The 13,766-nt window shown below is 55.8% G+C and overlaps 1 protein-coding gene across 2 annotated transcripts in view; it reads right to left on the bottom strand.

Annotated features, from left to right (window-relative positions):
* Window positions 1-13,766, bottom strand: part of LOC105820551 (aarF domain-containing protein kinase 4) — a 48,830-nt gene that overhangs the window by 19,913 nt on the left and 15,151 nt on the right. The window contains exons 14-19 of one of the 2 annotated variants that reach the window (XM_012657047.1): window positions 12,856-12,942; window positions 6,839-6,923; window positions 5,387-5,526; window positions 4,317-4,391; window positions 4,148-4,222; window positions 3,059-3,199 (exon numbers count right to left, since the gene is read on the bottom strand). In XM_012657047.1, coding sequence (XP_012512501.1) covers window positions 3,059-3,199; window positions 4,148-4,222; window positions 4,317-4,391; window positions 5,387-5,526; window positions 6,839-6,923; window positions 12,856-12,942 — 603 coding nt within the window. Of the gene's footprint in view, window positions 1-3,058; window positions 3,200-4,147; window positions 4,223-4,316; window positions 4,392-5,386; window positions 5,527-6,838; window positions 6,924-11,460; window positions 12,310-12,855; window positions 12,943-13,766 lie in introns of those variants that run through there. The other variant, XM_012657046.1, reaches the window with a different exon arrangement.

Here is a 13,766-nt window from a genome sequence, read left to right as displayed (position 1 = left end):
ATGACCAAGTGGGATTTATCCCAGGAATGCAAGGTTGGTTCAACATATGAAAATCAATCAGTGTAATAGGGAAAAACATTAATAGGAAAAAAAAAACCACATGAAGGGGAAAAAAAATTAACCATCTTAATTGGCGCAGAAAAAGCATTGAACAAAATCCAATACCCTTTTATGATAAAAACACTCAACAAACTAGGAACAGAAGAGAACTTCCTCAAGCTGAAAAGGGACTTTTATGAAAACCCCACAACTAACATCATACTCAATGGGGAAAAAATGAAAACTTTCCCCCGAAGATCAGAAACGAGACAAGGATACTCGTTTTCCTCACTTCTTTTCAACATTGTACTAGAAATTCTAGCCAGAATAACTAGACAATAAAAAGAAAGAAAAGGTATCCAAATTGGAAATGGAGAAGGAAAAAAAAAAAATTTCACCTCAAAAAGAAAAAAAAGTTAAACTTGAGGAATCCTGGGAATTCCAGTGCTTAATGCTTAAAACTTCCTACTTCCTCAGAATTAGGGAGGAATTCATCCAATGTCACACTCTTTACCCAGAGGATGGTCCTGCTCTTTTCTGGCTTTGAGTTTCTTCCCCAAAGGGTTTCCAAATGATAGCAACTGTTCCTATTTGTTGAACACTTATTACAGGACTCTGTTTACAACTCTCTGTGGACGATCACAATGAATGCTTCCCCACAAACTTGTGAGAAGCCACTATTATTCCCAGAGAGGAGAAGTCACCTGTACCTAAGGTCCCACAACCAGATAGTTTGACACTGAATCTACACTAGCCAGCTACTAACCATTTGGCAGTGTGTTTTCCAAAAATAGTTGCAACTAATTTCTGGCCCCACAGGCTCTTCTAGAACCTTGTGACTCTCCCATTAGAGGTGGAGTCTATGTCCTCTGCCCTTAACCAGGGAAGACCTGGGAAGATCTCTGTGACTGCCTGGACAAAGACAGTACCAGAGAAGCCATGCTGTCTGATTTCCAAGACCAAGTCTAAAATGGCAATACAGCTTCCTCCTGGCTTGTGAGTGTGCTTGCTCTTGCTTTTACATGCTCACACTCAAACACACTCTCTCTCTCTCTCTCTGTCTACTCGCTTTGGACCCCTGAGCTATCCTGAAGCCTCCATGCTGCAAAGACCCTGTGGAGAGGTCCTGAGACTACAGGAAGAAAGAGAGTGTCCAGCTATCCTCCTGGTGTTACAGCTCCAGACACCATCTGATTGCAACATCATGAGAGACCCTGGAGCCAGAACAGCCCAGCTGAACCTTTCCCAGATTCCTAACCCACAGAAACCATGAAAGATAAGAAATGACTCTAACTTTAAGCCACAAAGTTTTGGAGCAATTTGTTATGCAGCAATAGATTACTGATACAACTACTATCCGCTGTGCCATGCTCAGGAAACAGAAGTTCCTACGGGTTCTGGGGTTCCTAATACCTCCACACCAGCCTCTGGCAGGTACTAATCAATAGTGACTAATCGACACTGCCATGCTCAAATTTCTTTTCCACGTCTGCTATCTGGTTTCAGCTCTGAAATGTGTGAGTAGGGAGGTTGGGGATACTGATTAGTTTCGGAGGCTCAGAGCTTTTTGGAGTGGGGATTTCTGAAAAATGAAGAGGAAGATGGGAAATGCTTGAGTGGAGGCTGTTAGGGCCCGTGATGGGTGGGTCTTATTTATTCTGGCCAGCAGCCATTCCTCCTGCTTTTGATAACAACACCCCACTTTCCCTGTGAGGGAACTCCACTTCAACACTGTATAAGTCAGTCTGGGTGCTCCACCCTCCCCTGGCCAATGGGAAGACAGTGACTCAAGCTAGGCTAATCCCATACCCTCCTGTTGGAATTTGAACCCAGCGTGTTGCAGAATTTCTTCTGCAGGGGTGCCCTAAAGAAACTGCCCAGTCATGCAGTGTGCAAGGCTGCCTTGCTCTCTGCCCTTTCTCAGACTCAATGCTTCCAACTGTCCTTCAGTTTTGTGACATTCCTCATATCCTTCCATTAATCTCATGCTGGGTTTAAGTTAATCAGATTAATTTCTGTTGCTAGCAACCAAACACAGGCTAATGTAGCGGACAGAGACTGTGGCTTCCTACCAGAGTTTTATGGAGTCTGAGGTCGGGGACCAGGGCACAGGGCAGAATAAAGCCTACATTTTCCACCATCTTTTGTAACTAGGAATGTCCATGTGACTAGGTTCTGGCCAATAGGATGTAAGTAAAGGGCTACATGCAGCCCGAAAAGGACAGGATATGCCCTTCTTCATGCCTCCCTCCTTTGTGCTGGCTGGAATGGAGACGTGATGGCTGGAACATATGCATCCATCTTGAATCACAGAATGGAAGCTCTACTCTGGAGGAGCAACAAGTTGAAAGGAACCGTAGCTCCTGACGAACACAGAGGTGCCACACCAATGCCACACTGACTGCCTTTAGGTTTCCTTCACGTGAAACAGAGACAAACTTCTATTTCACTGAAACCACTGGTATCTGGGGGTTTTCTGACACAAGCCTCAGTACCTTAACTGCACGAATGCTTCTCAGAAGACGGTCCGTGTGTCACTTTCATCAGATTCTCAGAGGGGACCCTGACTCCCCTAAATTATTAAGAACCACAAGCAAAATGAATTGAGGCTGAATGAAGTGGGTGCTGTGTGGGGTGTTGTTTGAGAAGGACCCGAGGGAGCCTGCTGGGGTCAAGATAGTCCCTTTAAGTTGACCTGGGTGGGGTTTTTACTTATGCAAAAATTCATGGATCTGCGCCCTGGCAGTCCGTGCGTTACTGTGTGCTGCGCTGCTGCTGCGTGATTCAGACGTGCCAGGCATTGTTCTAAACACCCTGTATTAACCCGCTCGAGTCCCACAGTAATCCTCTGAGTTAGGAACTGTGAGTACACCCTCTTCTCCAGATAAGGAAACTGGGCACAGGGAGGCAAGTGAGTTGCCTGAATCCACACGGCCCGCGGGGTGGGGCTGGGACACCGAGGTGGAGCTGGGATGCAGGACACGGGAGAGAAGGGCTGGCCAGCTGTGGCGACACTCACAGAGTCCTTGAGCGCCAGGAAACAGTGGCAGATCCAGCGGCGGGTGGTCCCGTCACGACAGATGTAGGAGAAAGCTTTGTCCAGGTTGCGGTCAGGAGCACAGAAGGAGACCTTTTCGATGGTCTGGTCTACCAGCAGGTCCTAGGAGTGGACAGGGAGGCCAGGAGAGGAGTGTGAACTGTCTTTCATGTATTCATTCAACATTCCCTTAGTGTCTGCTGAAATCCGGTCCTGAGTGGGGTGGGGACCCAGGAGTCACTGAGACAGACATGGTCCCTGCCTGCAGGGAGCTCCCAGTTCAGTGGGGAGGTCAGACCCATCATGAGATGGAGACCACCCAGAGTCACGGCCAGGCTGTAATGAGGGAGGTGTGGGCCGAGGAGTCAGGACCGGGATGGGGGGACACAGGCAGAAGGGTCGGGGCCAGGATGGAGAAAGCCAACATGGGGGCAAGTCAGACAAAGCTTCCCAGAGGAGGTTAAACTAGGCAAAAAGGCAGGGAACAGTATCTCAGGCTGAGGGAACTGCCTGCAAATACGGTGATCCTGTTCTGCCATTAACCCAACTCTCAGCATGTCCTGGCACCTCCTAGGGCTGTCTCCGGGCAGGGGATTCAGCGGTGAGCAAAGGGATATCCAGAGCCTGGCCTCGCGGTGCTTCCATCTGGCTGTGTAGACCGACCATAAACACAGAACAGCTAACATTCCATGATCTGCGTGCTCACCACGTGCCAGGCACCATCTGAAACCATTCGCGCATACTTTCTCATACAATGGTAGGGGCTGTTATTGTCCGCCTATTTTAGATGACCTAACAAGGCCCAAATCTTGTGCCCAGGGTCCCCAAGCTGGGATCAGAGCTGAGGCGGCTGCTCCAGTCTGTGCTCTCAGCCACTATCCCTACCAGCTCACCAACAACCACGGCACTCAGTCTCCAACTCTGACTATGAAATGAGCACATGGCGTAGTCTAGAAGGTCCCTGAGGGAGGGATATCCCAGAGGGGGCGGGAAGCTGTTCTTGGTCCCCATTTGAACAGGGTGAAGAGAGGGGCCCCCTGGTGTCCACCCCCACCCCCATCGGCCTCCTACCTTGGTCTTGTCATCCACCACTCGGAGCCCATCGGCTGATACCCACAGGACAGACTTCACGGACTTTCGGCCCATCTGGGGTGAGGGAGGGGGACGGAGGGCCCTGGTCAGGTCGGGGCTGCCTTGTCCTCTCTGCCCTCGCCCCCTCCCTCGCTCCGGCCTTACTCACCGCCTTCAGCTTCTTCACAGCCTCTTCGCACACGTGCATCCCCCGGGACTCCTCCACCTCCACGTGGCCCAGGTACTTGGGTGAGGGATGAAATAGCACAGTAATCAACAATCCCAGTGTTCACCAAGCATCCGCCACACGTCGGACAATATTCTGAGCACCTGGTACGTATTCATTTATTCTGTATGTCAACTCTACAAGGGGGCCACCCCATTCCTAGTCCCGGGGTGCAGATGAGAAACTGAAGCATGGCATGGAGCAGCAGTTTTTGTCCGGTTCTATCCCCGGGCCTTAACCCTGCACCATGGTCCTTCTGAAAGCCACTATTTGCATGTCTGTGCCTGAGGACGGGCCCCAGGCCACAGAAAGCTGCTCTGCCCACCCTAAAGCAGGTAGAAGGAGTGCGGGCCAGTGCCCTGCAATGACTGATGGGAGGCGGGCTACTCCAGCCCCAGCCCCCTCACCTGTCGGTGGGGTGACTCCCCCCGTGGGAAGCTCAGCTGCCCACAGCAGCAGTTTTGTAACACACCCTTGCTGGCTGCCTTCCCTTCCTCACTCCCACTAGCGCTTCCTGCGCCTCCCAAAGGAGCCCCTGACACAGGGTCTGCTTCCGGAGGAAGGGAAAGTATGGTGGAGGGGCTGTGATCATCGTCAGCTGTTGCCCAGCCAGGGGGAGCTGAGGTCCACAGCCCATGACCGAATCCTGCTGTCTCCCTCCCAAAAGTGTAGCCTACGTTGTAGGGTGGTGTTTGTCTACACCCGAAAGCCCTTGACAGCAGAGCGCTTTGCAAATGCCATGCAGCTTATGCGACCTTCCAGGGGAGGTTTCACCACTGGAAACTGTGAACCCCCACGCAATACGGAGACCCCTGACATGATGTCCCCTAGGGAGTGATAGTTTCCTGGTACAGAGAATATGTCCTGGCTTTAATACCAACTTCAAAGGAGCCCCAGCACGCTCCACAGGCCTTTGAGAAAGGGAAGTCTCTTGCCATAGCAATCTTGCCCAGAGCCCACGACGAGCCCAAGCCCGCCACCGTGCGCCCGCCACCGTGCGCCCGCCCACTCACCCTGACCGGGAAGCTGCACGTGCCCTTGCGCACCGCATCCTCGTCCGCCTGCCACTGGTGCGGGCGCGACGCCTCCGGCACGTAGGCTGGCTTCCTCCGCCGCAGGCTCTGCCGTAACTTGTTCATGGTGCCTGCCCCGTCTGGTGACATAGGACAGGAGTGTGGGTCAAGGGCGGAGGTCAGAAGGTATGGGGCTCAACCGGGACGGACACGGCGCTCGGGGAGCATAAGGTCAGATAACACGAGAGTGGGGTTACTGGGTCAGAGGACACGGGATCAGCAGCTCGAGTCAGGGGACACCGGGAAAGGAGACAGCACGTGGCAGGGGAAGGCGAGAGTTGGGCAGTGGGGATTCAGAAACGTGGGGCGAAGGGGCACGGAGGTCTGCGGTGGCGGGTTATGAATCACACGGTTTGGGGGCTTGGAGGTTGGGGATGTGACGGACAAGAGACACGAGGATCCAAATGACGAGAAGTCGGGCATTGGAGGGCATGGGGGTTAGAGGGCACAGGGGTCAGGGGTCACCAGGTCAGGAGTTTAGGGGTATGAGGGTCAGGCAATGAGGTGATCAGAGGGCACAGGAGCTGGGAACTGCATGGGTCGGGGTGCAGGCGACAGGCGTGGGGAGGTGTGAGTGTGAGGGATGGTGGCTTGTCTCTGCACTCTGAGACACAGCCGCTCTGGGACAACTGTGTCTAGTCTGAGGCCAGGCTTGTGTGCCCGTACGCAGCGATGCAGCCGTGAGAGTGTGCAAGAACACGAGGTCGCTGTCCTTGGGAGTGCGTTTGTGAGTGCTGTTTGCGAGAGTGTGACTGTTGTCGTGCTGAGCATGCTTCGCGAGACTGCAAAAGCGCAGCCCTTTGTGAGAGGCTGGCCCCGCAGGTGCTGTCTGCGAGGCCGTGTCTGTGTGTGAAAGTGCAGCTGTCGCCTGTACAGGTGTGGGTCTGTGTGTGTCACCTGGTAGAATGCGCAAGAGCGTGTCTCTCGAGTGTGTGTATCTGAGAAGCTGTACCTGGCGGGTGCCTGTGTGCGTCTGGGTGTTGTCTGGGAACGTGTCTCTGTGTTTGTGTGCGTGGATCCCACCGCACGAACATATAGGTGTGTGTTGGTGCGAACGAACATCGACTTAAGCACATCTTTAAGGGTGTCCGTTACTGCGTTAATAAGTGTGTGTGGATCTGAAGTGATCGTCGTCTGTGTGTCTGTCTGTCTGCAGATGTGTAAGTGTCTGAGTGTGTGTCACCCTGCGTCTGTGAGTGTGAGGCTGTTGGGGGTACGTGTGCCTGTGAACGAGCAGGGCTGACGGTCACTGAGGGTGCAGGGAAGATGTCTGAGGATGTCCACTCAGGAATACGATTAAGCCTGGGTAGCTGCGGGTACAGTTCCCCTGGTCATGCTAGGCACACCCACCTGCCCACTCAGCCCTTGCTATGTCCCAAGCTGATCACTAACCTGGCTCCGTCCTGGAGGTTTCAAGGGGCCCCGGGGCCCCACAAGGGGCTGGGGGCAGATGCTGCTCAGGCCTCCCGGGTCCGCCCTGCCCAAGGGAGGGAGGAGAAGTTGAGAAGTTTGTTTGGGGTGGGGCTTCGTCCCCTACCTCACTACACCTCTGGACTTCAGCCAGCCCCCTCCATCCAGGCGTCTTGATGAGAGCCCTAGTTGCCATGGCAACCGTTACCAGGGAGATCAGCCACCTGGTTCCAAGGGCCCAGAAATGAGTAGGTGTGTTTGGGGGGAAATTTGTTTGGGATGGGCTGGCCTCAAGAGACCCTCAATACCCAAGGGGATGGTGTGAGGACAGTGGGCTTGCCCTCTAGACACATGTCCAGGGCTGTACACCAACGTACAGTCACATGGATGTAGCCAACTCATGTCTACAGTTGTCCCTAGCACCTGGTTACAGCTCTGCACACTTGGTTACACACAGAGCTACATAACCTCAGATAGCACAGATACACAGAAATGGTCACAGCCACAGAAAGCTGCCACTATAAACACTGGCCACATGTTCATGTTCATAGACACGCACAGTCTGTACGACAGACATTTGCCCACATACTTGTAAGAGTGTCTCAGCCCGCTGGGGCCCCACCAGACACCTGGTCACACCCGCTACTAATATTTGGTCACTTCCATTTTCTCAGCCACATACAAAGAACTGGGCCCAGGCACACGTACCAGAGCAACACAAGTACAACCACGCCCCATGACAATGTTTCCTCAGGCACCCGCCCAAGATACCCACATCACGGGCCCACCCAGACAGAATCATACCCAGTCAAATAATGACACAATCATAGCTACACACACCTGCCACACATCTCCACTGTCGCACACTAACATCTGGTACTGGATGACACAGACGGACCACAGACCACATACAGCCACAGCTGCACGTGGACTTTGAGCCTCGACTGCATCAGTCACGCCAGCACAGCTTTTACGAGGTCCTATACTGTCACGCATGCCCAGTAGGGCGTACTCACATTTGGTTGCAGTACCAGTCTTCGGTGACAGCCACACTTATATGGACAGTCTTCGATACACACTCACTGAGATACTGATGGCCGTAGCCCTGTGCATTATACACACACAAGGCACAGCATGCCGCCACCCAGAAACCACTATCCCTGAGCACGGCTACCCTCAGACATATGCAGAAACATTCCAGAAGTGGTCCTGCATGGACGGTCACACAGCCCCAGTGTCCACATTACCCAGCCATGTGTCATGGTCATAATATCGTCACCAAGTGTCCTCCACACACAGCCGTACCATGTCACGCCATCACAGAGAAACATACGTTGTTTCTTCATGCAGACACACGAGTCACACAGACAAGTGTGTGGCCACATATAATCACGGCCCTGTGTGGACAGGTGCACAAAGTCACAGCCCCACCTGCACACAGAGTATCTCACACGCGGAGACACAGGCACACAGTTTTAATTTTCCGTATCACAAAGACACAGTTGGGTGTACGCACAGAAATGCCGTGACCCCGACGTGCCATTTATTGCCGGGTTTACAGGAAGACCTGGTCCCTGACAAAGCCACGTGTACGACCAGGGTCCGGTCACCTCAGCACCAAATCGCACACGTTCAAACACAGGTAGTCCAGCACATACACACACAGACAAAAACAGCCACGCAGCTACAGACACCCACACTCTCACAGCGCATGACACAGATACAAGCACGCATAGTCACCCAGGGTCACACGCAGGAATACAGAAGCCACAGTCACATATACACCCCCACAAACACACACACTTGCCTGGCACCAGCACACACAGACACGTCCATAGCTTGAGTCACACACAATTAAATAACCCCTTACAATAGCCAGGGTTTCAGACGCCAAGTCAAATTGATAACCCAAATCACACATACGAGACTATAAAGACACATAATCACTCGGTAATACACACAACACAGCTAGACATAAAGTGGTTTATACAGTCCCAGTCACACACACAGACATGGTTAAGCATATACAACCTCTGTCATACACACTAATACCGCCACACAACCCCAGTCCCACAGATGTAACTTCAGATACATGGCAGACGCACAGCCAGAGCTGCAGAGACAGTTGTGTGTCACTCATGTATGTAAAATGGGTTATAGATACAACCACAAACATTCTCAGTCACTGGGAGAGTGACACGCAGACGTGGAGTCATAGACACAATTCCATTTACACACACAGTCACAACTCCACCCACACCCCATCAGTCACACACATGCCCAGCCCCAGACTCAAGGCATACACTGTCACGTATCCAGTTATAGTTACCAAAGCACACAAACAGGTCACAAAAGACAATCACAGATACAACCACACAGTCACAACCATGCGGACACTCAAACGCAGACTAAAAAGTACAGGGGACTGCACAGTGAGCAGCTGTCATACACGCATACAGTCGCACAAATACCGGGGTCACACACAGACACAATCACAGACACCACCGCGTACAACCACAAGCACGCACACAGACACACGACACAGGATTCCTCACAGTCGCCAGCTGCAGCGCATGCACACATGAACACAGCCAGTCACACAACACAGGGTCACACTCCTAGCCACCTCCCCATCGCTTGCTTTCCCCCTTCCCCCCAGGTACCACACACAAAGCCGCCGAAGCCCGGATGCTGGTCGGCTGCACCGGGTCCCTGGGGAGCCACCCCCAGCCCAGCCTGAATCCTGGAGCTTGGGGGGCCAGGGCTGGGAGGGGGAGGTGGCGCATTGTCTGCGGGTGGGGCCTGTCTCTCGGACAGCTGAGCAGCCCTGGGGACAAAGGGGGTGGCCTAGGGGACCTGTGCCCTGGGACCCTTGACCAAGCCTGGGGTGGGGGGGATAAATTCTTATTTTATTCAGGCTGGGCTGGATAGAGTCCCGGGCACGGGGGCCTTGTTTTGAGAAGGGGCTGTACCTGGGACGCCGCCCAAGGTTTGGGGGGATGCTGTGCCCAAGATGCCCCTGAGGCTTGGGGGCAGACTGTGCCTGGAATTCCCGCAGGCCTTGGCTTCGTGGGAAAGGTGTACCCAGGGACCCCATCCTCAAGACCTTGCCTAGGGGGTTGTTGGCCTCAAAGATCCCCTCAGGCAGGGAGAGGTAGGGATTTTGTCTGGGATTGCCTCCCGGCGGCCTCGGTTTGATATGGAGGCTGTGTCTTGGACCCCATCCCCAAAATCTTGCTTAGAGAGTTGTACCTAGAATCTCTGTAGCCCTGTCCTTGATTTTTTGGGGGGAGTCTGTCCAGGATCCCTATTTCCAGGGTCTTGGTAAGGGATGGCCTCGAGGTCTGTGTCCGGGACCCCCGTCTCCCGGGCTTTGGCTTGGTGGGGGCCTGCTCCTGGACCCCCACCCAGGACCACCCTCTTCAGCCTTGGCACTCTCTCTCCATCCGGGCGCCGCGGCCGCCTCCCACCCTCCGCCACATCAGCAGCGGCGCCGCCCCCGACCCGAGCCCCCCTCTCCCGCCCTTCTCACGCTGGCCGCCGCGCTGCGAGACATCCAGGGCCCGGGCGCCCCCGCCTCCCGCGGCCCCTGCTGGGCCCGGCTCCCCGAGTGCTGCTGCTGCTGTGGCGGCGGCGGCAGCTCGGTCTGACGCGGGCCAGGGCCCGGGGCCGGGGGATGGTGCGGGATGCACGCGCGAGCCTGCTCGGCTCCCCGGAGGATTCCGTTCCGGGGGCGGGGGATCATCCCTCCTGCCTCGGCTCCCCGCCCCAGTCCCGCCCATTGGCCCGCAGCCCGCTGGATATGCAAAAAGACCCCGCCCCGTCCCGGCGCCAACCCCTCCCCTTGGCCCGCAGGCCACGCCTGTACGCAAATACAGCCCCGCCTTCTCCAGTGCGGCCACCGCCCTGCCACGCCCATTAGCCAGTCCCTGGCTGAGCGCGCACTTGAGCCTTGCTGAGTCCTTACCCTAGGTCCGTCCGGGCGTGGGCTCCTTTCCCTTCCGTGACCCCTGACCTCAGATCACCTCCAGTTCCGCGTCGGAAAGAGTTGCTGCAGGAGGCGCCTTGCCGCCCCACATCCCCAAATCTTCCGGCGAACCCCACGGTTCTCCCAGCCCGGCGCGGGCGGGCAGAAGCGGTGACGAGGCACTTTTTGCAAGGAGGGGGAGGGGGAATGAACAGACCCCGACATCCTGGTACGCGATCGGTTCGGCTTTGGGGGCGGGGGCGCCGGGCTGGGACCAGGGCGCGGTCGTGGCCGCTACGGCGCCCCCGCTCCTCCCCCTGTCCTGTGGGTTTGGCAAAGCAGCTGGCAGGGGCATTAGGGCCCATTAGTAAAGGCGAGGTTGCCGGGAGCTAGGGGAGGGAGCCTGAAGCCCGGAATCCGGGAGGCCGGGAGGCAGTGTGTGTGGGGGAGGCCTTCTCAGCTGCTACAGCCTTTCGAGCAGGTGGTCAGCACTGGCGGGGGGGAGGTTCCTGGCAACAGATGGCCCAGGCAAGGCTGGGGCTTTCAAACAAGGGGGTTGGGAGGGGCTGGCCATCTGCACCTGGAGGCCGTCGGGGAGTTCCTCCCCCCCAACCCCCGAGCACAGAAAAGAGCTAGGGGAAGGGGAGAGCCGCTTTTATTCCGACTAAAGGTTCAAACTCCACCCCCCCCAACACACAGAGAAGCTGGAACCCGGGTGAAGGCAGCTGGTGGAAGAGTGAGGGAGGCAAAGGTGAGAGGTGCACCCACTGGCCACCATCTCTTCTGTTTCGGAGACCAGGAGACCCGAGGCAGAGGTGAGGGGCTCGCCCTCTGGAGTCCGGTTCTCCATAAGGGCACGCAGGAGGGCTGAGGGCTCCCTCACATGTTGGCAGAAATAAGTTAACCGCTTCCCTGGCTTAGAATTCCTGGACACCCACTTTGGAGTGGGGAGCAGCAGGATATAGGCCATGAAGTTGGCAATTCCTTAGCCCCGGGCTTCCTGAGCTCCTGGGCCAAAGAGGGGAGCTAGGCGAGGCTGGGAAACCCAAGGGGGTCCCCTGGTCCTAGAGCAGAGGGTGCAGGGACAGGAGGACCACAGCAGGGGGTGGCCCAGCTCTGGGACTGGGGCTGGGATCTCCCACAGAGGCTGTCAGGAGGGATCCGCCCTGAGGTCCCCTCTGGTCAGGAGGCTGCCGGTCAGTGGCTGTGTCTGGCGACTGGCCCAGTATCGGTGGTAGGTGTCCTGGAAGAGGTCCCTGCAGGCAATGTGGGCGCGGAGGCGGGCGCAGGCCAGGAAAGCCCCAGCCAGCTTGCGGTGCAGGGCATACGTCTCCTCAGGAGGAGGGCGCAGCCGGTGCTGCAGCAGCACCGGGATGAGGCCTTGTATGCGGCGGGCAGTGTCCCCTGCCCCAAAGTCGTAGGGGCCCTGGGTGGCGAAGGGTTCCCCCAGGATCATTACTGCCTCCACGTGGGCATCGGAGAATGCCTAGGGGTGGGGACAGCAGGTGCACCCAGTATGCACATAGAGCCCTCCATGTAACCCAGAAGAGACAAGCAGCTCTCAGCTCCCTCAAGTATGAACACAAGCCCCTGACTCTCCCAAGAGTACTAAGCAGCCTCCGCTCCTGAGCCTCTAGTAACACGCAGCTCCTATTTCCCCCCAGATAAACAGCCCCTCACTTCCTCTCAGAGCCTCCTACAGACAAGTAGCCCTCCACTCTCCACAGATAAGCAGCCTCCGCTCCCCGACCCCCAGGACCCACGAGCAGCCACCGACCCTCTAGAACTCATAGTGGTGGCCATTTTCCCAGAGTGCCTGAGTAGTCAAGCAATGCATCCCCCCACTCCTGCCCAGAGCCCCCATTATAGCTAGAGTTCCCTACTCTCCCAGCATAGACATACAGCCTCTCCTCTCCCCAGTGGAGACAAGCCCCATCCCCCATCCTTCCCCAGAGTCCCTCAGTAGAGATAACAGCTCCCCACTCCCCCAACCAATAGACACCAGCCCCCAACTCCCCCAGTGTCTCCCAACCTTGGTTTCAAAGCCTGTGAGGAATCTGAGGTCCCGGGATTTCTGCAGGACCCGGTCTCTGTCTCCCTCGGCTGCAGCCTTCACCACCTGGGGAGAGGGGTGTGGGTGGGAGGGACAGAGGCCCAAAGGCCAACAAGTAGGGTTCAAGGGGGCTTCTGGAGAAAAGGAGCTAGAAGCCTGTTCCCCCCCCCGCATAGCCACCTCCATTCTCATCTACCTGGGCCCTCCCTCTTACTTGGAAGCTTCTCCCTCCCCACTCTGCCCCTGTCTGTGACTCCCTCAAGACTGTTCCAGAGCCAGGGAGTGGGGAGGAGGTGGTCAGGGGTCCTGCCCTGGAAACTGTCCCCATGAAAGTACACAGAGGGAAATAAGTGTCAAGACTGCTCATGGGTCCAAACACTCAACTGGACAAGGATGTGACCGAGACCCAGAACTGCATCTGATGTTGCCAGGGGCCATCTCTACGTCTCCTGCACCAAACTTTGAACCCCGTGAGAGCAAGGACCCCAGCTGGGTCTAGTCGCACATGGTACGGGGATCTGGCATTCAGGAGGCCCTTGGTGAAGCTTGGTTTAGCCAATGAGTGCAGAGCCAAGCGCCTCTCCAGCCATGAGCTCCTGCAGGGAGGGCAGCAGTTACGGGCACGGAAGGATGCCAGGCTGGAGCCAGCTTGCCTGGGCCCCATCCCAGCTCTGCTGTTCGCTGGCTGAGACTCTGGGCAAGTCGCTTTGCCTCTTGGGCCCCCACTTTTCCGTCTGTGAAGCGGAGATGACGAAAGTATCTTCCTCATGGGGTCATTGTGAGGATGAAGAAGGTGATGGATGCGGAGTGCCTAGCACTGTGTCTGCGTGTCGGAAGCACCATGAACACTACGATCTGTTATGGTTAAGAAGTGGATGTGGGCCAGGCGC

This window comes from Propithecus coquereli, unplaced genomic scaffold (genome assembly GCF_000956105.1).
Source record: "Propithecus coquereli isolate 6110/MARCELLA unplaced genomic scaffold, Pcoq_1.0 Scaffold53, whole genome shotgun sequence".
Taxonomy (NCBI): Eukaryota; Metazoa; Chordata; class Mammalia; order Primates; family Indriidae; genus Propithecus; species Propithecus coquereli.
This window is presented reverse-complemented; position numbering and strand designations above follow the sequence as displayed.